The sequence below is a fragment of the Orcinus orca genome, chromosome 20 (genome assembly GCF_937001465.1).
Source record: "Orcinus orca chromosome 20, mOrcOrc1.1, whole genome shotgun sequence".
Classification (NCBI taxonomy): Eukaryota; Metazoa; Chordata; class Mammalia; order Artiodactyla; family Delphinidae; genus Orcinus; species Orcinus orca.
The window spans coordinates 1,718,186-1,740,850 of record NC_064578.1 but is presented as its reverse complement, the minus strand read 5'-3'; the positions used below and the strand labels follow the sequence as shown (position 1 = coordinate 1,740,850).

The window sequence follows — 22,665 nt, the reverse complement described above, 5'->3', positions numbered from 1 at the left end:
GATCATCAAAGGGGTCCGTGACCCAGAGGAAAAGGGTCAGAAACGCCCTCCCTCAGTCATGCGCTCTGTGAAGTACCCGCCACGCCCCGTGACTCGAGCCGGAGCGCTTTCATGTCTGGCCCAGGAAGTCGGATTTCAGGGCTAATTACCATGCTATCGTCTACACTCAGCTCACAGCTCACGATTCTGGGGTTGCCAGCTCCTTGGAAACACCCAGAAGCCTCTGCTTCACGTGGCGAGGGGTTCAGGCCGGGCGGCTGGCAGGCGTCCAGACACCCTGAGCCGGCCTCGGGCTGTGTGCCGGCCTCGCTGTGACAGGCCTGGTTTGAGGCCCGGGGACACAGCGGTGGACACGCCGGGAAGCCTGGGGGACAGGGTGTGCTGCCACCCCCCACCCCCTTCGGCTCATGACCCCAACGACCAACTTAGCCTGGAGCCAGCTGGCCACGGCTCACCCCCAGCCACCAAACCCCTGCCTCATCTGCACCCTCCCCTGCGGGGGACAGCTGTGCCCCAGCCCTGGGCGGGGCCACCCCCCCCGCCCCCCCCCCCGCCCCCCCGGCAGGGCCGCGGTGCCGCCTGTGCGATGGGCAGCTAAGCTCGGCTCCTGACAGGGAGACGCTGGCCTCCCTCCTCTCCAACGCTCTCTCTCCTTCCTTCTTTCCGCTAATAGAGGGGAGGAGAGCAGTTTGCAGGGCGGCTCAAGAGGTCAAGGGCGAACGCCAGAAGGAGGGCACAGCTGCCATGTGACCGGGGTCCCCGGGTGCCATGCTCGTTAGACACGCAGTGGCCGGGGCTCCTCACAGACACCCCCCACGAACCCCCATGTCAGATGCGGAAACTGAGGCTAGGAGGGCCCGCGAATTCCTCAAATCAGAACCCGGGTCTGTCCACGTGCAGAACGCAGGCTCTTTGCCTGACACCAGTGGAAAATATCTCAGGTCACGGGTCGCTAGAGGAACAACAGCTGAGGACCCCCTGCCCTCACTCCACGCAGGTCTGCGGGAGGAAGGGTGACTGGGGCGGGGGCAGCTCACTCTAGGGGAGCCTGGGCAACCCGCTCTGTCCCCTGTGAGAAGGCAGGAAGGAAGCGCTTCCCAGGCCACACCAAGGGCCACCAAGCCGGAAGGGGACGCAGAGCCCCACTCTTGGCCACCAGCAGACCTGCCAGGTTCTACAAGATGGACGGATGACGTGCATGACAACTGGGGGGTCCGGGCGGCCGTCCTCCGCAGTGGGAGAGGGAGAAGGGCGGGTGGCCAGGCCTGCAGCCACTTCCCTGACACCTGCGTGTCCTGGGCGGGAGTGACCACAACTCAGACAGGGCCCCATCCGGCAGAGGGAGATGGGAGCCTGTTCAGACGCCTTCTCTTAGGAGCTTCTCCACGAGACAAAGGACTCAGTTAGGTCGCAGCTGTTTCTGAACCACAATGGCTCCCAGGTACCTGCCCTGGGCGGCTCCTCTCTGTGTATGCCTCGTCCAGCCTCTCCAGATCCCCCTGGACCCATCACAGAGAGACGCGGCCAGGAAGGCTAGAGAAATCGCAGACGAAAACCCGGCCAGGCGAGAGCCTCACCTCTCCCGAGTGACTTCTGTCGCAAAGATAAACCCAGTGTCCCCTGAATCTCAAACTAACGCTACCAAGTTCTCGCTAAGCGATAGATAACCCGTGCAAACCAAACCCCCGGGGCCATCGGCAACGAGTTACGGGGCTCGTGTCCCTCTCTCATCTTCATGGCTCGTTAAAAACATGGAAACACCGGGGCCACGCCATGAGAGGGCCCCATTTCGTCAGACCTACCAGAAAAGGGGCTCGTCCCCTCCCCCCGTCTATACTGTCAGTGGGATCATTCTAAGCCCCAAAGCCAAACTGAGTCACAACAAGCAGCAAGGAGCTGTCCTGGGGCGAGACCAGGGGACAGGAACGATCCACTAGCAACACCGAGAAGAGCGTGGCTTCTGAACCCAGGAGGCGCTGTTCAAAGAGCAGGCCCGGGGCCGCTCGTGAGGCACCGGCCCGGGCTGCTGGGCCAGGGGTGCACGTGCCCCCTGGGGGGAGGGGCTCAGGGAGCACGCGGCGCAGAGGGTCCCTTCTCCTCTCGAGGAGAAGCTCTAGAACCCAGCCTGTGCGCAAGAACCCAACAACACTCAGAAACTGTGGCTTTTTGCCGCCTTCCCAGACACCCCGCAGGGCAGGCGCCCTCCCTGCACGGCCACAACCTTTCTCTGTGCCCGTGGGAGCGGCCGGGCCAGCGGCTCCGAGTTCCGCCAGCCTCGGACAGGCCCACGTCCCCCTCTAGACACGGCAGGCTCTAGACTAGCGCTCACTCCTGCAGACAACGTATCCCTCTTTGTTACCGAAAACCTCCCCTCCATCAGAAAAAGCAACAAACACCCAGCTCACACCCAAAGGGGTGCTGTTCACGTGACCCTCCACGCTGGTGACCGGAGTCTTGGTGAGGGTGTACCGGCCACAGCCCCTCCAGAATCCACCCCGAGCCTTTACCTGCTTAAACCTAAAAGTTTAAGAAAGTAAGGGATCCATTTTCCAAGACTAGAAAGTGGGCCCTTTAAAGGCAGTATCACGTCATTACGTCCTGGGCCGAAACATTAAATAAGACCTAGCAATGATGAAAATCGCACAATTAAAATTCTTTAATTGGGGCTTTTCCTTACTCAGCCCAAAGCACCATCTCAGAAGCCCACCAGAAGCCACAGGTTCCCCCATCCTCAGGCAGATCGACTGTTGCTGTGACTATTCCTAGATTTGGACCAAAAGTTTTTATAAGCTGAGATCCTCATCGCTGAGACTCCCCCAAAAGGCAAAATGCTCCCCCCCCACAGCGTAGTTGCTCTGTCAGGGTGTCAGGTCTCCTGGGGTCACCACTTCCCAGAGCGTGCCTCAGAGTTCTGAAAGCCCCTCAACACTACCACCACCACGCAGTGAGCTTATGCGGGAAGCTGGTCCCCAGGCTCAGAATCCCAACAGCATCGGCATGTCCTGCTGGTCAGAAGCCGCTCCACGGTGTGGCACAGTCCCCTGAGTCTTGGGGCTCGGACAGAAACCACAAACCAGCCCTGTTAGCTCTGCACTTCTGTGCACCGTCAAGGTGCAGACAGCGCCTCAAATTAGGGGGCAGCTCTGAAAGCAGGACACTTCCGTCTTGCAAGCCTCCTTAGACGTTCGCCAAGAGGTAGGCGGAAAACTGCAGCAGCCACAAAGCAAAGAAAATTGCGTGGCTTTTGGTACAAGTGATTTTTTTTTTCCCTGAAATCCCCCCAGAAAACAGCCCACCAACGTACCAGGACCTCCTCCACCAACATACTGGGGCCTTATCCACCAACATTTGGACTGTACCCAATGGCTGTGTTTCAGCACAGCTTGGGACCCCAAAGCCACCCTGCACACATTTAAGTTTCAACCAAGCACCTCTCTTTTACAACTCACGAGGCAACTTTCAGGGCACTCAACACTGCTGCCTACGCGAGCAACTCATTCACTGCCCACACAGAATCTTATTACTATTTGGTTTTGTATGAGTCAGCCTTTCTTGATTAGCTGGTTTGAATGAGGTGTGGGGTGTTTTTTTTGGCATTTTTCTTTTTAAACTACGATTTCTCTCTTGAAAAAGGGAGTTTCCTTTGGGAACTCAAACAGACAGGTAGTTGGCTTTTCAAGCACTCCACGTGGGTGCCTTGCAAGAAAGTAAGGATATTGCTTCAGCTCCAAGAGCTCTGGATGGACTAAGTGGAAAGGTTAGTTCCGGCCTGAGGCTCAGGGCGGAGACCCTGCTTGCTGTCTGCCGAATTCCCAAGGCGGTGAGGAAACGAATGAATGAAACGCACGTGAGTTCTGGGGCTAGTGCCCTCAGTCTAAAACTGCGGGGTCGGCCCGGGGCCGCGGAATGTGAGCATGGTCCAGGAGTGCCGGGAGGGGCCCGGGAGGCGGGCGCGCGGCGGCCTCGGCTCGGTGCCCCCCACCCGCCCGCCCGCCGGGGTCCCGGGGCCGATACTCACGCACGCAGAGGCAGGCCACGAGCTTTGCGGCCTCCTCGGGCACCGGGCAGGTGGGGAAGAGCGGCTTGAGCAAGTACGTGGCGAAGACGAGCGCCACGATGTACTGCGAGGAGGGCCGGATGATGAGCAGCTCGATCCAGAGCTTGAGAAAGGCGGGCAGCGAGCCGTAGACCTCGAGCATGTAGGCGTAGTCGCCGCCCGACTTGGTGATGGTGGTGCCGAGCTCTGCGTAGCAAAGCGCGCCCACGATGGAGAACACGCCGCACACGGCCCAAACCACCAGCGCCAGCCCCGGCGAGCCCGCCTCCTTGAGCACGCCGGTGGGCGTCACGAAGATGCCCGAGCCGATGATGGTGCCCACGATGATGGCCACGCCATTGAGCAGCGTGATGTTGCGCTTCAGGGTGACACCCTCGCCCTCCGCGCAATCCGCGCGCTGCGCCGCCAGCATCCGCTCCCGCGCCTGCCGCTCCTCCTCCTCGGCCGCCGCGGGGGCCGCAGCCGCGCGCCGCTTCGGGCCCGAGCCCGCCATGCTGCCGCGCCGGCCGCGCAGGACAGGGCCGGACAGGGCCGGACACGGGGCGCTCGCCTCCCAACTGAGAGAACCCGCTTTGCCGGCGTGGCCACTACGTTAACCGGCTCCGCGCGGCGCCTTTTATACCCCGCCGCCGGCCCCGCCCTCCAAGCCCCGCCCTCTGCCCGCGCCGCCCGCCCTGCCCTGCACGCTGCGGTTTACTCGCCTGGCTGGGGTTCGGTGTCCGCCTCTGTTGAGAGGCACCGGCCGGCCCCGCCCCGCGCACGTGGAGCTCGCGGTGTCCCGCGGAGCATGGCGGGCGGTCCGGGCCCCACGTGGTTCCGGAGAGCCCAGCTCCGCCCCGCGCACGTGGAACGCTGGGCTCCTTGCCCTCCTAGCTAGCTCCCTCGTCGCCCCCGCCCCCCCTCCCGCGGTGGCCCCTCCCGCGCACTGGGGACCCCGCTGCTTGTGTGGGAGCGGGCGGTGCAGCAGGGCCGACCTGGGGTCACAGCACAGGATGGATGGGATTTGGGGCGCCTTTGGGGCTCAAAGAAGGCATGCTTGCTCCGCTGGCGGGCGCCCAGCCCCGAGGTGGTAGGCGCCCTCGTGGTCTGCTCACCCTGGGGACTTGAGAAGTATTAAGATGATCAGAACCACCTCTCCTCGGGGGGAGCTTGAGGGCCTGAGGTCCTGAATCCCAGGCTTCATGAGTGCGATCTCAGACAAGAGGGAAGCGCTGAGGCCACATCTGAACTCATTCCTGGGCTCAGAAATTCTCATTTTATCCCAAGGGGAACCTCCTTGCCAAAGAGCAGCGTTCAGGGGCTCACAGATTTGAGAGGTAGCGACACAGACTCTGGGAAACCAGGAATCTGCAGAAGCTCAATTAAATTGACAAAATGGGGGCTCCCAGAAGGAGCACCGTGAGAACTCCCTCCCCCAAATCTACCTGGAAAATCCAAAGGCAGGCTGCAGGGTGAAGGGGCTTTAGACTTAAAGAACTCCAGAGGCTCCTGGATAGGAGGGGCGGCCAGGTAACTAGGGCTCAGAATGGGGAATGCAGGATGACCAGTCACCCCAGGCCTGGAAGCAGGAAAGAATCAGAAATACTACCTGATGGGCTTCCCTGGTGGCGCAGTGGTTGAGAGTCCACCTGCCGATGCAGGGGACACGGGTTCGTGCCCTGGTCCGGGAGGATCCCACATGCCGCGGAGCGGCTGGGCACCTGAGCCATGGCCACTGAGCCTGCGCGTCCGGAGCCTCTGCTTCGCAACGGGAGAGGCCGCAGCAGTGAGAGGCCCGCGTACCGCAAAAAAAAAACAACAAAAAGGAATACTACCTGATTAAACTGACATGTACACAGGGAAAGAATTTAGAATCCCTTCGCAGGTGAGTTTAGCCAAGGCATGTCATTTGGACCTTCCACGTCCCCCCCAATCAACCCCCCCCCGTAAGAGGCCAGCCCTTCATCTGCAGTGTTCCGACCAAATGAAATCTTGGCGGCTGGAAGGTCACACAACACAAATACTAACTTTCAAAATGTCTAAGTTGGTGGCTTAGGGGGAATCAGAAATCTCTCCGCTCTTTTTCTTCCCACTGTCCTTTCCAAGGGTGCTGCTTGCAGAGACCAGATGAGCAAGGGCTGAGCAAACTTCCTGAGCCTTTATCAGGTGCTGTGCTGAGCCCTCGGCGTGCAAAGCCTTACCTAATAGAGGGGGTGCCGTTGCACGAGGAAACTGAGGCTTAGCAGAGCAATGGAACTTGCCTGACCAGTCCCCTGCACCTGCATGGTGTACTTCCGGTCGTCCTGCCACCCCTCTTCTTGTGCTTTATTTCCCACTAAATACATCTTAGGATGTATTTTGCTTTCAGGAGGATGGCGGTTATCTGGCAACGCTCTAAGGAGAGTCCCAAGCACCTCCACCCTGGATTCCCACAGCTGCCACCTGCAGGTGCTGGCCACTGCACCGGGCTCCAGGCAAGTGACAGCGAGTACCTCCTCCAGACACAGAGAAGCAATCAGGAATTGCACGCGCGAGTGTAAAATTAACAACCGTGATAAGTAAGCCAAGGGCCCTAAGGGGCCAGAGAGCCGGTCGGAAGGAACACTCCAGTCCAGCTTTCCCAGAGTGAGAATTAACAAGGGAGGCGGAAGGAGCGGAACGTGCACGTGGACTGTTGGTGCCTCCCATGGGGGCTCCTGGGAAGCTGCAGGAGACTTAACAGCTGGAAGGTGACAACACCGCAGGAGTGTCTCCACTGTCCCACAGCAGACACACCACCACTGTCAGTTTCTGCTTGGTTTTCATATGATACCGTACTAGATTTCCAGGGGAAAACTTGCTTTGAAATATATATATATATATGCATACTTATACACGTGTGTATATGTACACGTATGTGTCTATCTCAGGATTCCCTGATGCAAGTTAAACTGAGCGGTAAAACGCCTTACTGGAAATCTCTCTAAAATCTTAGCTAAGAGCACCATCTAGTGGTGGAATGACAAAGGAGCTTTTTGTCCGAGGCAGGTTCAATCCGCTCACTCTGCCTTACTCTTTCCAGAGCTAACCAGTAATTTCTTAAAAGTGGTGTCATTTACGACCCCTTTGGGGAAGCCTCTTTCTCCTGTTTGGAGGCTCAGCGGCTCTGGTTCCAACCTCGAGAGAGAGAAGCCCGTCACAGGAAGACAGGCTGGAAGTTGGGCCAATGTAGGAGCTGCCTTGAAGCTTTTTCTGCACGTTCTCTGAACTCTGTTCTGTTACCTCCAAACCTTCAGTGATTTTTTCGGATTCTTGATGGAAAAACGTGGGCTGCAGAAAACGGGTAGGGGGTTGGGGAAATGGGTGAAGGTGGACAAAAGGTACAAACTCCCAGATATAAGGTGAGTAAGACCTGGGGGGTCCAATGTGCAGCATGGGTACCATCATTAATAACACTGTACTGTATATTTTGCTAGGAGATTAGATCTTAAAAGTTCTTATGACAAGAAAAAAATTGTAGGTATGTGAGGTCATGGATGAGAACCGAACTTTTTGTGGCAATCATATTGCAATATAAACAAATATCAAATCATTATGTCATACATCTGAAATTAATGCAAGGTTATATGTCAGTAAAACTGGGGGAAAGGAGATGGGAGGGGGATTTCATGGCAGCAGTATAAACCATGGGCTTGAGAGTCAGGCTGCCTGAGTTCCCACCTGGGCCCCGCTGCATACCAGCTGAAGGAACTTGGGCAAACCCTACCCCGCTCTGGGCCTCAGTTTCACTTTCTATAAAATGGGAATACTAGTACCTACTGCAAATGAACTGATATATGTAAAGCACTCAGATCAGTGTCTACCCCCCAAAAAAACAACTTGATAAGTAGCAGCCCCGAGTAGTAGTAATAGTGTCTATAAAATGGCTGGAAAATCGAAGAAATTTACACCAAAGTGGTAACAGCAGGCAGTGCAGAACTGCGCTGGCTCTCATGCACGCAGAGGGGCTGGTGGCCCAGGCTCCAGAAGGAAGCTCTGGTGGGGTCAACCCAAGCCTTGACTTCCACATCTGCAAGACGGGGGGAAGTAATAGTACTTCTTTCTTACATTGTTTGAGGTTTAAGTGAGACAAGGCATGTACAACCTCTCAGGCAGCGCCAGAGTAGAGAGTGAGCACCCTGCCCCCTTTGACTAGGTCGACCTGTGTCATCCTTCTGTCTCATTGGTGAAGAGGCAGAAAGTTGGGAAGTGGGTAAACAAGACAGTTCTTTGCATGTCGTTGCAGTCTCGGCCTTCTTACCGCTCAAGGTTTGTGGTTTTGAACCCTCCGAAGAATGCAAGGGTGACGGCCTGGAGTACGTATAGTCCTATGACGTCCTGGCTCTCCTTTTTTTCTTTTTTTTGCGGTACGCGGGCCTCTCACCGTCATGGCCTCTCCCGTCGTGGAGCACAGGCTCCGGACGCGCAGGCTCAGCGGCCATGGCTCACGGGCCTGGCCGCTCCGCGGCATGTGGGATCTTCCCGGACCGGGGCACGAACCCGTGTCCCCTGCATCGGCAGGCGGACTCCCAACCACTGCGCCACCAGGGAAGCCCCTGGCTCTCCTTTTGAACTCATTCTTTTTCCTGGAAAAAAAAATGTACCCGATAAAACCTTCACTGGTGTGGAAGCTTCCCCCCTTCAGGTGGCTGAGCTGCTGTGTTTGTTCTCGGTCGTATGGAACAAACGTTTGTGTTCTTTTCACGTAGCAAGTGTCTTTTCTTCTTCTTGAAATTTGTTTTTAAAAGCCGTGCTTTCATGGTGCTCAGCTGTTATTTTTCTTCCTGTCTGCGTGCTTGAAAAGGTGGGACCGCCCTTAGCAGTCTCCGAAGTTAAGTTCTGTTTTCCGAGCAGGTGTGTGCATCGCCATCACATTGACTGTTGAGCCCGGCCCAGGACTCGAAGATGTTTTATGTCATTTCATTATTGCATCAGCCATGGCTAGACCCCGATCGGGGCTGGAGGAATAAGACAGGCAGTGAGTTCAGTGAGTGGTCCGCCCGGGCTCAGACGCACGGTGGGCCTTTAATTGCAGCTGCGATGCTATGGCCTCTCTCTCAGCCAACCAGGCCACCTGCTCTCCAGGACCAGACTGACGAGCATGTGCACTCTTCTGGCCAAAGTGTCTTTATTTTAGCTTTTTGTGGCTCCGGGCAGTTTCACTTCCCTCACTGGAAACCCCCCATCCTTGTGGAGGGCAGGACACGTGACTTCCCTGCACAGGCTTTTCGGCTCCCTTCAGATGCTCAGCGAGGTCGCCCGATTTTCTGAAGTTCCTATGGTGGACATGGTGATTGACTCTGTAACTCTGGGCAGAACCAACGCCTGGGGATTTCTGAGACATGGTAGAAGCAAAACTAGAGATCTTAGGGCTAGATTGTCCACGGGCGGCTCCATTAAGTTAAAACAAGAAAAATAAGAGTTTGCCTGGGTTTCGGGCTCCGGGCTTGTGACAGGCCGCTGTGAGGGTTTCGCCTTCCACGGGCTTGGCTTTCTCCATGTGCTCAGAAAGTGGGCCCTGCTCCTTGACGACCCCGGAGGAGCGATACCGTAGTAGGAGATGGGGCTTGAGAGTTCAGGCCTGCCTGTCAGCGGATAAACACGTGTGGCCCGTGCACGCAAGGGACTGTCATTCAGCCATAGAAAGGGGGTGCTGACACACACCACGACGTGGATGAACAGTGGAAACCCTGTGCTCCGTGAAAGGGCTGGATGCATGGTAGCGTTTGGTTCCATTTATACGAAACGTCCAGGAAAGGTGAATCTGGAGAGACAGAAAGTACGTTAGTGGTTGCCGGGGCTGGGGGAGGGGGATGGGGAGAGCGTGGCAGCAGGGACCAGGTTTGGGGTGATGAAATGTCTTGGAACTAGACAATGGTGAGGGTTGCACAGCAATGTGAATGCCCTATATGCCACCGAATTGTCCACTTTGGAATGGTTAGTGGTTAATTTTATATTATGTGAATTTTTACCTAAAAAAAGCATGCAGGCCTACAGTCAGAGGCCCTGGGTTCAAATCCCGCCTCTACCTCTGTGGCTAACAGGGCTCCGGGGAGGGACACCACTCAGCTTCTAGAGACTCAGTGGTAGGAGCAGGGTGAAGCCCCCATTCCTGACAGAGCTGCAGCCGGTGGGCTGGGGTGAGGGTGCGGCCAGAAACTGGGCCAGTGGACTGGCTGGCTGAGTGCCCAGGTCCCACCCTCGACGTTCCCAGCAGAGGCTGAGCTGGACCACGTGTCAGAGGAGACATGGAGGGAACGGTGGTTGCAGCAGCCCACCCATGACCATCCCGGGACGAGCGGCAGTCCCTTGTCAGGGCCTGGTCACTCGTCCACGTCCTACCCCCATAGGTATGGGTTTGGGACTCGGGGTCCTCCTGGGCTTTACTCCAGACACCTGGGTTGACCAGCCAGAGGACTGGTTGCTGGACTTTGGTCCGAGTCCGATTTCTTCACACGGATAAAATGCAATCAGCACTTCTGTTCTCATCGTGCACCTCCCTGCATGGGCTCGTTTGGGAAGCACTACTGCCCTATCCCACTGTTACCAGTTAAAGTGTGTCCCCCCAGAACAGGATGCTGCAGTCGTAACCCCAGAGCCTCAGAATGTGACCTCCTTTGGAAATAAAAGGAGTTAAGATGAGGTCATCGTGGAGTGGGGTGGCCCCTAACCTGGGATGGCTGGTGCCCCCGTAACGGCCATAGGAAGACAGACACCCGGCCTGGTGGAAGGCAGAGGTTGGGCGGATGCGGCCAAAAGCCAAGGCCACCGACGACACCAGAGCTGGAAGAGGCAGGAAGGACCCTCCCCTGCAGGCTGCAGGGGGAGCTCGGCCCTGACGCCGGACTTCAGGCCTCCAGACCCTGGGAGGATAGACTTCAGATGTTTAAAGGCCCCAGTTTGTGGAACGCTGTCTTGGTGGCCCCAACCCGCTCTGTGAGATGTTACAAAAGGTGGAGATCTTTCCACGTGCAGGCCCCCCCTTGGACCTCACTGTTCCGTTACTCTGTGCCAGGTGCGGGGAGGTCCCGCCTGGCCAGTACGCAGCATCCCCCCCCCGAGTCTCTCCCTTAACACCTGCATCCCTGCGCCGCCAGCTCCGTGGAGAACGCGGCCTTTCCCGAGTGAGGTGAGGGGCGCGCAGGGCCAGCAGCAGCTGGGGAAACTGCCCTGGAGGACCAGCTTGTGGCTGGGAGGAGGGAGAGCAGATGGGATGCTGTCCTGCCGGGAGCCCCACGGGGGTCCCGCAGACGCTGATGTGAGCCTGCAGGTCCTCAGGACCCAGGGTGCCCTCCCGCCTCAGAATGGCCACCTCCGGGAGGGACATGTGGAGGGAAGGGTGGGGGCATGAGGTGGCACGGACTGGGTGAGGGGCTCTGGCATGATCTTTTCTGACCCCGTCCCCAATTCCATCCCGAGTGGACACAGTGACAGGAAGGTCTCAGCCGTCTCTGCCCCCCAGGCCCACGTGGCTGGACAGCTCCCTCAGGCCCCGGGATGAGACCCTGCTCCCTGCGCCCAACCGCCGAGCAGTCCCTTTTGGGGGCATTACACGTGTCACCCCAAAGCAGCCTGGGCTCCCATGCGGCCCATGGGGCTGCCCTGCTGGCCAAGGGTCTGAGAATCTTCCCCCACTCAGCATACACCTCTGCTGTACCACATTTTGCCCCTTTAGTTTCCAGAAATGAGTGGGAAATGGAAAAACGAAAAGGCTAAGGCTAAAAATGTAGCTCTCACGACTTAAAACGACCAAAGAGAGTCAGAGCTGCAGGTAGTGGGAGGTCTTTCTCCACGCGTTCCTGAGAGCTTCTCTGCCCCCGGCCTTCCCGGTCAGCCGAGGGCAGCTCTGTCCTCCAAGCGGTTTGCACCAAACCCTTTGGCTTTATCCCGACACCCCACTTTCTCTCGCACCCCCAGCCAGTATGGCTGGAAAGCACAGTGCAACTGGGTCCCGCATCCAACACTTCTCACCACCGCTGCCGGCTGGGTTCCGCCTAGGGTTTGCCCGTCACCCCGCATCTCCCCAATTTGAGAATCTGAATGAGATGTACCCCTGCCCTGCAGCTGTTCTCACACCCCTCGGAGCAAAGCTCCCACCTACATGTGAGCCCCAAGCCCACTCTGGCTGTGGCTCCTCTGATCAGGTCTCTGACCTCTTCTCCTGCCACTTTGCCCCTCGAGCACTTCATCCCAACCACGCAGGTCTCTCTGCCGCTCCTGAACCTTCCAGAAGCATCCCCACTGTCTGCACGGCCCACCTCCTCACCTCCTGCAAGTCTTTGCTCAGAGGTCGACTCCTCACTGAGGCCCACCCTGCCCGGTCACTTGGCTCTCTGCCCACACTTTGCTGTTTCCTGGAGCCCCGCTCACCTGTAGCTTATCTCCCACTTGCTCGCTACACCTGCCGTCTCTGGACCATCTCCCCTGCTGACGTAGACACCACGGGGCCCAGGACCTGAGCTGCTTTGCTGTTTCGGTCACTGATTTTCCCCAGTTGTCTTGCACACTAACCGGTACACGCTGGCAGGAGGTGTTCGATAAACAGTGATGTCAAATTGCAGTGAAGCTGTGTGTTTCGTTATGAAATTATGAAACAAACCAAAGACTGTGGCAAGTGGAGCCTGAGTGTCATGCCTGCTTTTGATGTCCACACCTTTGATTTGTGTTTATGTGTTCAGGGACCTAGCACACCCGTCGGGTGGCCCCCTCTGAATTTCCAGAATTCAGTAAAAAGGATCAGAAGGTTTCACTTTGCTTAAAAATATTTTCCCTATTTCAATGCCAGTAAAGAAACAAAACAAAACAAACACAAAACCTCGCAAACTGACACAGGAAATTCTGACAGAGAATAATCTCGACATTGAAAAAATATACAGCTTTTATCTTCAATGCAGCGGTTAGTGAACGTATCTTAGGGATGGCGGAATCAGAGGATCTTTCTTTCCTGTTGACAGGCACTTTAACATTTCCACAGACATGGGAGCCAGGCATTCCCACTGCTGAGCCTCCAAGGTGTGACCCAACCTGCGTGTTAGGAAACTTGGGGACGAGCTGCCTCTCACGTTGGACTTGGCCCTGACAGAGAGGAGGGCTGAGCCTGCATCCCACATGCCACGCTAAGCAGCGCCGGGGTCGAAGCAGCTCTTATAATTCTGTCGAGTCTGGAGGGACCTGTGCTCTTTGCCGCCAGTTTTCAGAGCTGCTCACCTGGGCTACTTTGTCCTTCCTCCCAGCTCCTGGCACAGAGGCTGATGGGAAAACACCACGTACACCAGGGTAGGGATGGGAGGTCAGAGCTGCAGAGGCAGATTTCAGGAGCTGAGAGTTCAATTGTGTATTTCAGAAATGTCTGGGAGAGGACTTTGCTGGTGGTCCAGTGGTTAAGAGTCTGCCTTCCAATGCAAGGGAAGCGGGATTGATCCCTGGTCAGGAAATTAAGATCCCACATGATGCGGAGCAACTAAGCCTGCGCGCTGCAGCTACTGAGCCCGCACGCCTCAGCTAGAGAGAAGCCCACGCACCGCAACAAAGCCTGCGGGCCGCAGTGAAAGTATTTTATTTTGTTTTATTATTTTTTTAATTAATTAATTTATTTATTATTTTTGGCTGCCCTGGGTCTTCGTTGCTGCGCGCAGGCTTTCTCTAGTTGAGGTGAGCGGGGGCTACTCTCCGTTGTGGTGCACGGGCTTCTCATTGCGGTGGCTTCTCTTGCTGTGGAGCACGGGCTCTGGGTGCGCGGGCTTCAGTAGCTGTGGCTCGTTGGCTCTACAGCGCAGGCTCAGTAGTTGTGGTGCACGGGCTTAGCTGGTCCTCGGCATGTGGGATCTTCCTGGACCAGGGCTCAAACCCGTGTCCCCTGCATTGGCAGGCGGATTCTTAACCACTGCGCCACTAGGGAAGTCCCGAGCCACAGTGAAAGATCCCACGTGCCGCAAGAAAGATCCCACGTGCCGCAACTAAGACCCAACGCAGCCAAGTAAGTAAGTAAATAAATAAACAAATAAATAAATGTCTGGGAGGCTATTGTTAACTCTTTATTAACCACCTCCTGTCGTGAGGGCCGTACACTGTGGCTGCTCCTCGCTTCTCCATGGTGAATCGTGCCCACCGCACACCTGCCCCACGCAGATCCACACCTGCTGCACTTTGCTTCTTTCTCTGGACTTCTCAAATTATAGGCATCAGGTTCTCTGATCGGAGGTGAATTTCGGATTATGTTACGTGAAGCATCTAATACCTTAGCTTTCTTCCATCTACTCAGCTAACATGTCATGATCGCTAACTTTGGAAGAACAAAACGTCTGAGGACCCGTGGCCTGTGGGTGACCTGTAAGTGCCTGAGAACATGGGATACGTCTGAAAACACACACGGGCAGGATGGGCACAGCACAGAGGGCTGGGTGGCAGGAGGAAAGTATCACAGGAGTGGAGGCTTTGGGCTGAGCCTGGATGATGGAAAGAAGTTTAGGAGCAGAGCTGGAGGGGGAAGGGCATTCCCAGGAGGGGCCGGCATGTCAAGGGTACGGAGGCAGTGCGCACAGCAGACGGGGGACGGCCAGTAGCACCCGGCTTCAGGAGCTGGAACACCTCGGGCAGTTTCCACCGAAAGGATATTTATTCAGTGCTGTGAGCCAGCAAATATGTGAGGACACCACCCCTGGGGGGAAACCAGTGGTGAACGAGGTAACAGCACAATGTCAGCAGTGGGTGCCCAGACCCAGACCCGGTGGGGTCAGAGGCTGTGCCCCCGGCAGAGGCTGTCGGGGGGGGGGAGGATGGGTGGTGCCTGTGCCGATAGACAGGGCACAGCAACCCAAGCCGGGGTGGGGACCTGAGTGCAGAGTTCCACGAGAAGAGAGCTTGGGGGTCCAGATCACACAGGAAGAAGCCGGTGCTTAATTCCATGTTTAGTGGAAGGCTCGGTCTTGCACAGGGAAGCAGAATGGTCAGGTTAACATTCCCCGCCCAAATCTCTGCACGGCTAAGAGAAGAATGCATTAGGTGGGGACGGGGACAGGCTGGAAGGAAGTGGTGAAACCACAGGGCTGGCGATACCATTCTGGCTGGAGCTGGGGGCGAGATGGGGGCAGTGAGAACGCGGAGAATGGAAGGTGGACGTGTGGCACGGAGGGGTACCACCAACGGGACGTACTGAGCCCTCGCACACGGGAGTAAGGGGCACGGAGCACCGGGGGACTCCCTGAGGCTGGCCTTAGCTCTGAGGAGGCCTCTGGGCAGGAGGGACAAGCCCTGTAGAACAAGGAACCCTGCTATTGCTGGGGTACAGCTGTGCACCAGGCGCAGTCTGGGGGCTCCCAGGGAGCGGGTGTCCCGGGAGAGGAGGAGGGAACAGATGTCAGGCAGGTGGGAGAGTGGGGTGTCCAGGCCTCCAGGGATGGCCGTGGGGAATGCCGGTGTGGGAAGGGGCCGGATTCCTGGTTGGCACAGAACAGACAACGGAGAGTGTGCGGGCAGGCGCCCACATCTGTACTTCTGCAAAACGAGAAAATAACATAAAAGCAAAGGGAGGAAGCTTTGAAGTTTAAAGGCTGGCCAGGAATTGCACAGCGCACTCCTCAACTGCAGTCACAGGGACAGGTCCCGCAGACCCAACGGCCCTCAGGATGGCGAGAGGCAGCGCCTGCGTTTGTTTTCTGTACCGTGGCTTTGAGGGCTGAGATCAACGTCTTTCCTCTCCGTGTGTTTATGGTTTCTCTGCCCAGGCTCCGCGTGGTGCCCGGGAGAATCTCGGTGTCCAAGGGCCAACGCCAGATATTAAAAATAACGTACAAAGCAGAACATTACCGCGAGACAAAGACTTCTGTGCACACAGAGGAAGGCCCTCCATCACCATGAGAGAGGAGACGGAATCACCCGCTTGCTCTTGGGGCTCTTTTTGGGACAGGATGTCACCGTGGGGCGGGTGGGGTCTGGCTCAGGGCCCTGCGGTCCTTTCCCCTCCTGCAAGGCCCCTCTGGACACTGGCCTTTCTCTGTCCCGAAGTCCCTGTGGAAATGGACGGCCTGTGCACCGTTGACACATGGCTGCTCTCTCCCTCTCCCCCAAGTCCCAACCCGGAGACGCCCCTCCAATTATCAATACTGTCCTTCCTTCCATAGCTGGGAACACCACCCTCAGAAGCTGCAGGACATCTGAGCAGGTGCCTTTGGGGCAGAGTTTCCATCAAAGTAAAACTGCAGGTCCTTATACTGTAAGATTTCTCACTCAAGTGTACAGTTCAGGACTTTGGGTTTTCACCCTGAGGCTACAACTTGTCTTCAACTGCACACATCACAGAGGAAGGAGCAAAGGCTGCACCGCCCCAGAGGATGGCCTGCAATCCAGGTGGGCTTCCTGCGTGCTCTGCCTTTCCTGCTCCCCACCTCTCCAGCGAGCTCGGTTTCCCCCATTAAAACCTGGGGGTGACCCCACAGAGCTTTCACAGAGCTTGTTACAACAAATGTAAATGGGGTGTCTGGGGCCTCATCCCCACCCACACAATCCAGTCGCCGGGGAGCTTTTTAAAAACACCATTCCGGGCTTCCCTGGTGGCGCAGTGGTTGAGAGTCCGCCTGCCGATGCAGGAGACACGGGTTCGTGCCCCAGTCCGAGAAGATCCCACATGTCGCGGAGCGACTGGGCCCGTGAGCCATGGCCGCTGAGCCTGCGCGTCCGGAGCCTGTGCTCCGCAACGGGAGAGGCCACAACAGTGAGAGGCCCGTGTACCGCAAAAAAAAAAAAAAAAAAAAAAAAAAATCCTCAACAAAATACTAGCAAACAGAATCCAACAACACATTAAAAGCATCATACACCATGATCAAGTGGAAATTATCCCAGGGATGCAAGGATTCTTCAATATACGCAAATCAATCAACATGATACACCATATTAACAAATTGAAGGAGAAAAACCACACGATCATCTCAGTAGATGCAGAAAAAGCTTTTGACAAAATTCAATACCCATTTATGATAAAAACTCTCCAGAAAGTGGGCATAGAGGGAACCTACCTCAACATAATAAAGGCCATATATGACAAACCCACAGCAAACATCATTCTCAATGGTGAAAAGCTGAAAGCATTTCCTCTAAGATCAGGAACGAGACAAGGATGCCCCCTTTCGCCACTATTATTCAACATAGTTTTGGAAGTCCTAGCCACAGCAATCAGAGAAGAAAAAGATATAAGAGGAATACAAATTGGAAAAGAAGAAGTAAAACTGTCACTGTTCGCAGATGACATGATACTATACATAGAGAACCCTAAAGATGCCACCAGAAAACTACTAGAGCTAATCAATGAATCTGGTAAAGTTGCAGCATACAAAATTAATGCACAGAAACCTCTTGCATTCCTATACACTAACAATGAAAGATCAGAAAGAGAAATTAAGGAAACACTCCCATTCACCATTGCAACAAAAAGAATAAAATACCTAGGAATAAACGTACCTAAGGAGACAAAAGACCCATACTCAGAAAACTATAAGACCCTGATGAAAGAAATCAAAGATGACACAAACAGATGGAGAGATATACCATGTTCTTGGATTGGAAGAATCAATATTGTGAAAATGTCTATACTACCCAAAGCAATCTACAGATTCAATGCAATCCCTACCAAATTACCAATGGCATTTTTTACAGAACTAGAACAAAAAAAATCTTAAAATTTGTATGGAGACTCAAAAGACCCCAAATAGTCAAAGCAATCTTGAGGGAAAAAAACGGAGCTGGAGGGATCAGACTCCCTGACTTCAGACTATACTACAAAGCTACAGTAATCAAGACAATATGGTACTGGCACAAATATAGATCAGTGGAACAGGATAGAAAGCCCAGAGATAAACCCACACATGTACGGTGGTATCTTTGATAAGGGAGGCAAGGATATACAATGGAAAAAAGACAGTCTCTTCAGTAAGTGGTGCTGGGAAAACTGGACAGCTACATGTAAAAGAATGAAATTAGAACACTCCCTAGCATCATACACAAAAATAAACTCAAAATGGATTAAAGACCTAAATGTAAGACTGGACACTATAAAACATAGGAAGAACACCCTTTGACATAAATCACAGCAAGATCTTTTTTGACCCACCCCCTAGAGTAATGGAAATAAAAATAAACAAATGGGACCTAATGAAACTTCAAAGCTATTGCACAGCAAAGGAAACCATAAACAAGGCGAAAAGACAACCCTCAGAATGGGAGAAAATATTTGCAAACGAATCAACGGACAAAGGATTAATCTCCAAAATATATAACCAGCTTACGCAGCTCAGAATTTAAAAAACGAACAACCCCATCAAAAAATGGGCAGAAGGGACTTCCCTGGTGGCGCAGTTGTTGGGAGTCCGCCTGCCAATGCAGGGGACATGGGTTTGAGCCCTGGTGCGGGAGGATCCCACATGCCGCGGAGCAACTAAGCCCGTGTGCCACGACTCCTGAACCTGCGCTCTAGAGCCCACGAGCCACAACTACTGGAGCCCATGTGCCTAGAGCCCATGCTCCGCAACAAGAGAAGCCACCGCTATGAGAAGCCCATGCACCGCAACGAAGAGTAGCCCCCACTTGCCGCAACTAGAAAAAGCCTGCGCACAGCAAGAAAGACCCAATGCAGCCAAAAATCAATCAATCCATCAATCAATTAATTAATTTTTAAAAATGGGCAGAAGACCTAAACAAACATTTCTCCAAAGGAAACACACAGATGGTCAAGAGGCACATGAAAAGCTGGTCAACATCACTAATTATTATTTCTCTAATTATTAGAGAAATGCAAATCAAAACTACAATGTGGTATCACCTCACACCAGTTAAAATGGGCATCATCAGAAAATCTACAAACAACAAGTGCTGGAGAGAGTGTGTAGAAGAGGGAACCCTCTTGCACTGGTGGTGGGAATGTAAACTGATACAGCCACTATGGAGAACAGTATGGAGGTTACTTAAAAAACGAAAAGTAGAATTACCATATGACCCGGCAATCCCACTACTGGGCATATACCCTGAGAAAACCATAATTCAAAAAGACACATGCACCCCAATGTTCGTTGCAGCACTATTTACAATAGCCAGGTCATGGAAGCAACCTAGATGCCCATTGACAGATGAATGGATAGAGAAGATGTGGTTCATATATACAATGGAACATTACTCAGCCATTAAGAGTAACAAAATTGGACATGGATGGACCTAGAGACTGTCATACAGAGTGAAGAAAGAGAAAAACAAATATCGTATATTAACGCATATATGTGGAATCTAGAAAAATGGTACAGATGAACCGGTTTGCAAGGCAGAAAGAGAGACACAGATGTAGAGAACAAACGTATGGACACCGAGTGGGGAAAGCGGGGGAGGGTGGTGGTGGTGGGATGAATTGGGAGATTGGGATTGACATGTGTACACTAATATGTACAAAATAGAGAACTAATAGGAACCTGCTGTATAAAAAAAAATAAAATAAGGAAAATAAAATTCAAAAAAAAGAAAGAAAATTCAGTCCCTCAATTGCACTGAACACAGTTCAAGTGCACAATGGCCATGTGTGTCCAAGGGCCGCCCTGGAGGACGGTGGAGTTCTAGAACATTCCACCATCAGAGAGTGTCCACATCCTGATCCCGTGACCTGTGGATGTGTGGCCTCACACGGCAAAGGGACTTTGCAGGTATGATTAAGTTAAGTATTTCGAGATGGGAAATGATCCTGGCATCTGGGGGCCCCAGTATCCTCAGAGGGTCCTTATGAGAGGGAGGCAAGAGGGCCCTAATGCGTGGCCCTTTGTTCTGGTGGTTGCAGGAAACTCCCTATGGGCTAAAGCCCACTTCACTTGAGACTCAAGGCTGGCTACATTTTCCCAAAAGACAAGAAACAATTTGGGCTCCAAACCCAACTTTAAAATGTCTCTTTCCCTCCTGGATCCCACGGGTCTGCAGCGGTTGTAGTCACCCACCCACCCAGGGCTCTGCTCCAGCTGGGGCAGCTGTGCTCAAACCAGTCACCCATGCACCCAAACTCTCTCGTTTGACTCTGTGTCCCATGTAAGCCGACATGAAAGCTTGTTGTGCTGCGTTCGGTCAGCATTGTCATTTGATGGGCAGCGGTGAGCAGTTGTACTTTTCCAGGAAAAACGTGTATAAGGAAGTTTCGGATTGCTTTCTCTGTAGTAGGTGCCAGAACATTGAATAGCCCAAAGCCAGACAGTAAATTGTTGATACGACAGGAAGTTCTGTGATTGGAAAAAAAAAACTATGAACCTCTGTCAAAATAAACCACATCCGTAATATAGGGTCCCTTTGGTCTTAGATGTTTTTTGTGGACTATAATAATTCTGTTTATTCTTTATCTCCCCAAAAGAAATGGAGTTTATCACTGTACCTGGGTAGGCACATGAGTATTTGCTTTCTTTTCTGGGCTGTTTTTTCCGTGTTTTTCTGACAGTCAGGTAATGTTGGAAGATGACGCGATTGTCCTACCAGAGGGGAATGTGTTTAATGCTGTGAAAATAAAAATACCATGATCAATTAGGATATGATTCAGCCTTAAAAGGGGAGGAAATTCTGACACCTGCTAGCACATGGATGAAACCTGAGGACATTACGCTCAGTGAAATAAGCCCGTCACAAAAAGACAAATGCCGCCTGGTTCCTAGAGCAGTGAAAATCTTAAGAGACAGAACGTAGGACGGTAGATGCCAAGGATTGGGGGCGGGGGGAGGAAATGGGGTGTTAGTGCTTAATGGGGACAGTTTAAGGTGAGAAGCTTCTGGAAGCGGATGGTATCAACACAGTGTGAATGCACTTTATACCACTGAGCTGTGGTTAAGAGGGTAATGTTATGTTATGTGTATTTTACCACAATTAAAAAGACCCCGCAGTGAGAAACCATTACACTCCGCCCCCCCAGAAGGACCACAGTTAAATGGTAGCATGTCCTGAGCGGCCACTTTGGAAAACTCCTTGGCCTTGAAGATGGAGGGAGGGGCGCCCAGCCGAGAAAGCAGATGCCTCTGGAAGCTGGAAAAGGCAAGGAAACAGATTCTCCCCTGGAGAATGGCTCTGGAAGGAAGCAGCCCTGCTGACACCTCGAATTTGGATTTCTGGCCTCCAGACTGTGATTCAATAAATTTCTGTTGTTTTAAGCCCCCCAGTTTGTGGCTGTTATGGGCTGAATTGTGTCCCCCTCCCCAATTCACATGTTGAAGCTCGAAGCCCCCACTGTGGCTGTCTTTGGAAATGGGGTTTTTAGGAAGTAATTAAGGTTAAGTGAGGTCATAAGGGTCCTAATCCAATAGGATTGGTGGCCTTATAAGAAGGGGAAGGGAGAGAACTCTCTCTGTGCACCAAAAAAAGGCCACTGAAGGACACAGCAAAAAGCCAAGACCCTCCCAGAACCCAGCCATGCTGGCACCTGGTCTCAAGACTTCCAGTCTCAGAACTGTGGGAAGGAAGATACATTCTGCTGTTTCCCCCCCCTACCCCCAGTTTGTGGTCATTTTACAGCAGCCCCCGGACACTGATACACCAGGAATTTGGAATTGGGAAGAAAAGACGTTAGTCCCAGTCTGTGTTGCCAGGGCGTGGCCGTCTGGAGAGAGGACACCATGGACCTGAGAGAGGGCTGGGTGGATGACCCCAGTCAGTGAAGCTCACTTGGCCCCTAAGTTCTGTGCACTGCTGTGGGTCCCTTGAGAGAGTCCGTGTCCCAGATTTCCATTCCCTATTGTGCTTAAGCGTCTTTTTTTTAAAAAAAAAATATTTATTTATTTTGGCTGCACCAGGTCTTAGTTGCGGCACTCAGGATCTTTGCTTTGGCATGTGGGATCTTTAGTTGCGGCAGGCAGACAGACTCTTAGTGCAGCATGCATGTGGGATCTAGTTCCCCGACCAGGGATCGAACCCAGGCCACCTGTATTGGGAGCGTGGAGTCTTACCCACTGGACCACAGAGGGATTCCTGCTTAAGCTTCTTTGAAGTGATTCTTTTCCTTGCAACTGCCAAAGTACACTGACTAAAACTGCGACCTCTTTCTCCATTTTTAATTTCAGAGGTTACATATGATCAGTACACGAAGCCTGGGAAACAATACTTTCTCCTGTTAAAGTCAGGTCTACCCGTTAGCTTGGATGTAGTGAATTTAGGATCCTGCACCGTCTTCAGTGGCTGGAAGGATGAACGGACCTCCCGCTTCATCAGGGGCTGAAGTGGGCGGTAGTTGTTCACCATCGTCTTCTCTTCTTCACCAAGTGCAGTAAACATGAGTGAGCGAAACGCGGCAAGCTGGAACGGAGAGCAAGCAGAGTAATCTGGCTGCAGCTGGGGCGTGAACCAGCTCCCATGTTCCTTGTGTCGTGTGTGGTCCCCTTGCATCCCTGAATCAGGGATGGCCCTGTACGACCAATGCAACATGGTGGAGGTGACCCCAATCTGGGTCAGAAAAGGCATGGCAGCTTCCACCTTGGCCTCCTGGACCACCTGCTCTGGGGAAGGCAGCCACCGTGCTGCAATGACTCACAAGCAGCCCTCTGGAGAGGCCCACGTGGAGAGCAACTGAGGCTCCCAGCCAACAGCCAGTACAACTTGCCAGCCATGTTGGGAATGAATCC

The 22,665-nt window shown here is 53.8% G+C and overlaps 2 protein-coding genes across 4 annotated transcripts in view; both read right to left on the bottom strand.

Moving 5' to 3' along the window:
- The window catches only part of SLC7A5 (solute carrier family 7 member 5), a 32,926-nt gene extending 28,268 nt beyond the window's left edge, over positions 1-4,658 (bottom strand). For both annotated transcript variants that reach the window (XM_004280070.4, XM_033406293.2), the window contains exon 1: positions 4,019-4,658. In XM_004280070.4, the coding sequence (XP_004280118.1) occupies positions 4,019-4,550 (532 nt within the window). In that variant the 5' untranslated portion in view covers positions 4,551-4,658. The remainder of the gene's footprint in view (positions 1-4,018) is intronic.
- Positions 4,659-20,564: 15,906 nt separating this feature from the next.
- The window catches only part of CA5A (carbonic anhydrase 5A), a 28,268-nt gene continuing 26,167 nt past the window's right edge, over positions 20,565-22,665 (bottom strand). For both annotated transcript variants that reach the window (XM_033406178.2, XM_049704101.1), the window contains one exon: positions 20,565-22,339. In XM_033406178.2, coding sequence (XP_033262069.2) covers positions 22,121-22,339 — 219 coding nt within the window. In that variant the 3' untranslated portion in view covers positions 20,565-22,120. The remainder of the gene's footprint in view (positions 22,340-22,665) is intronic.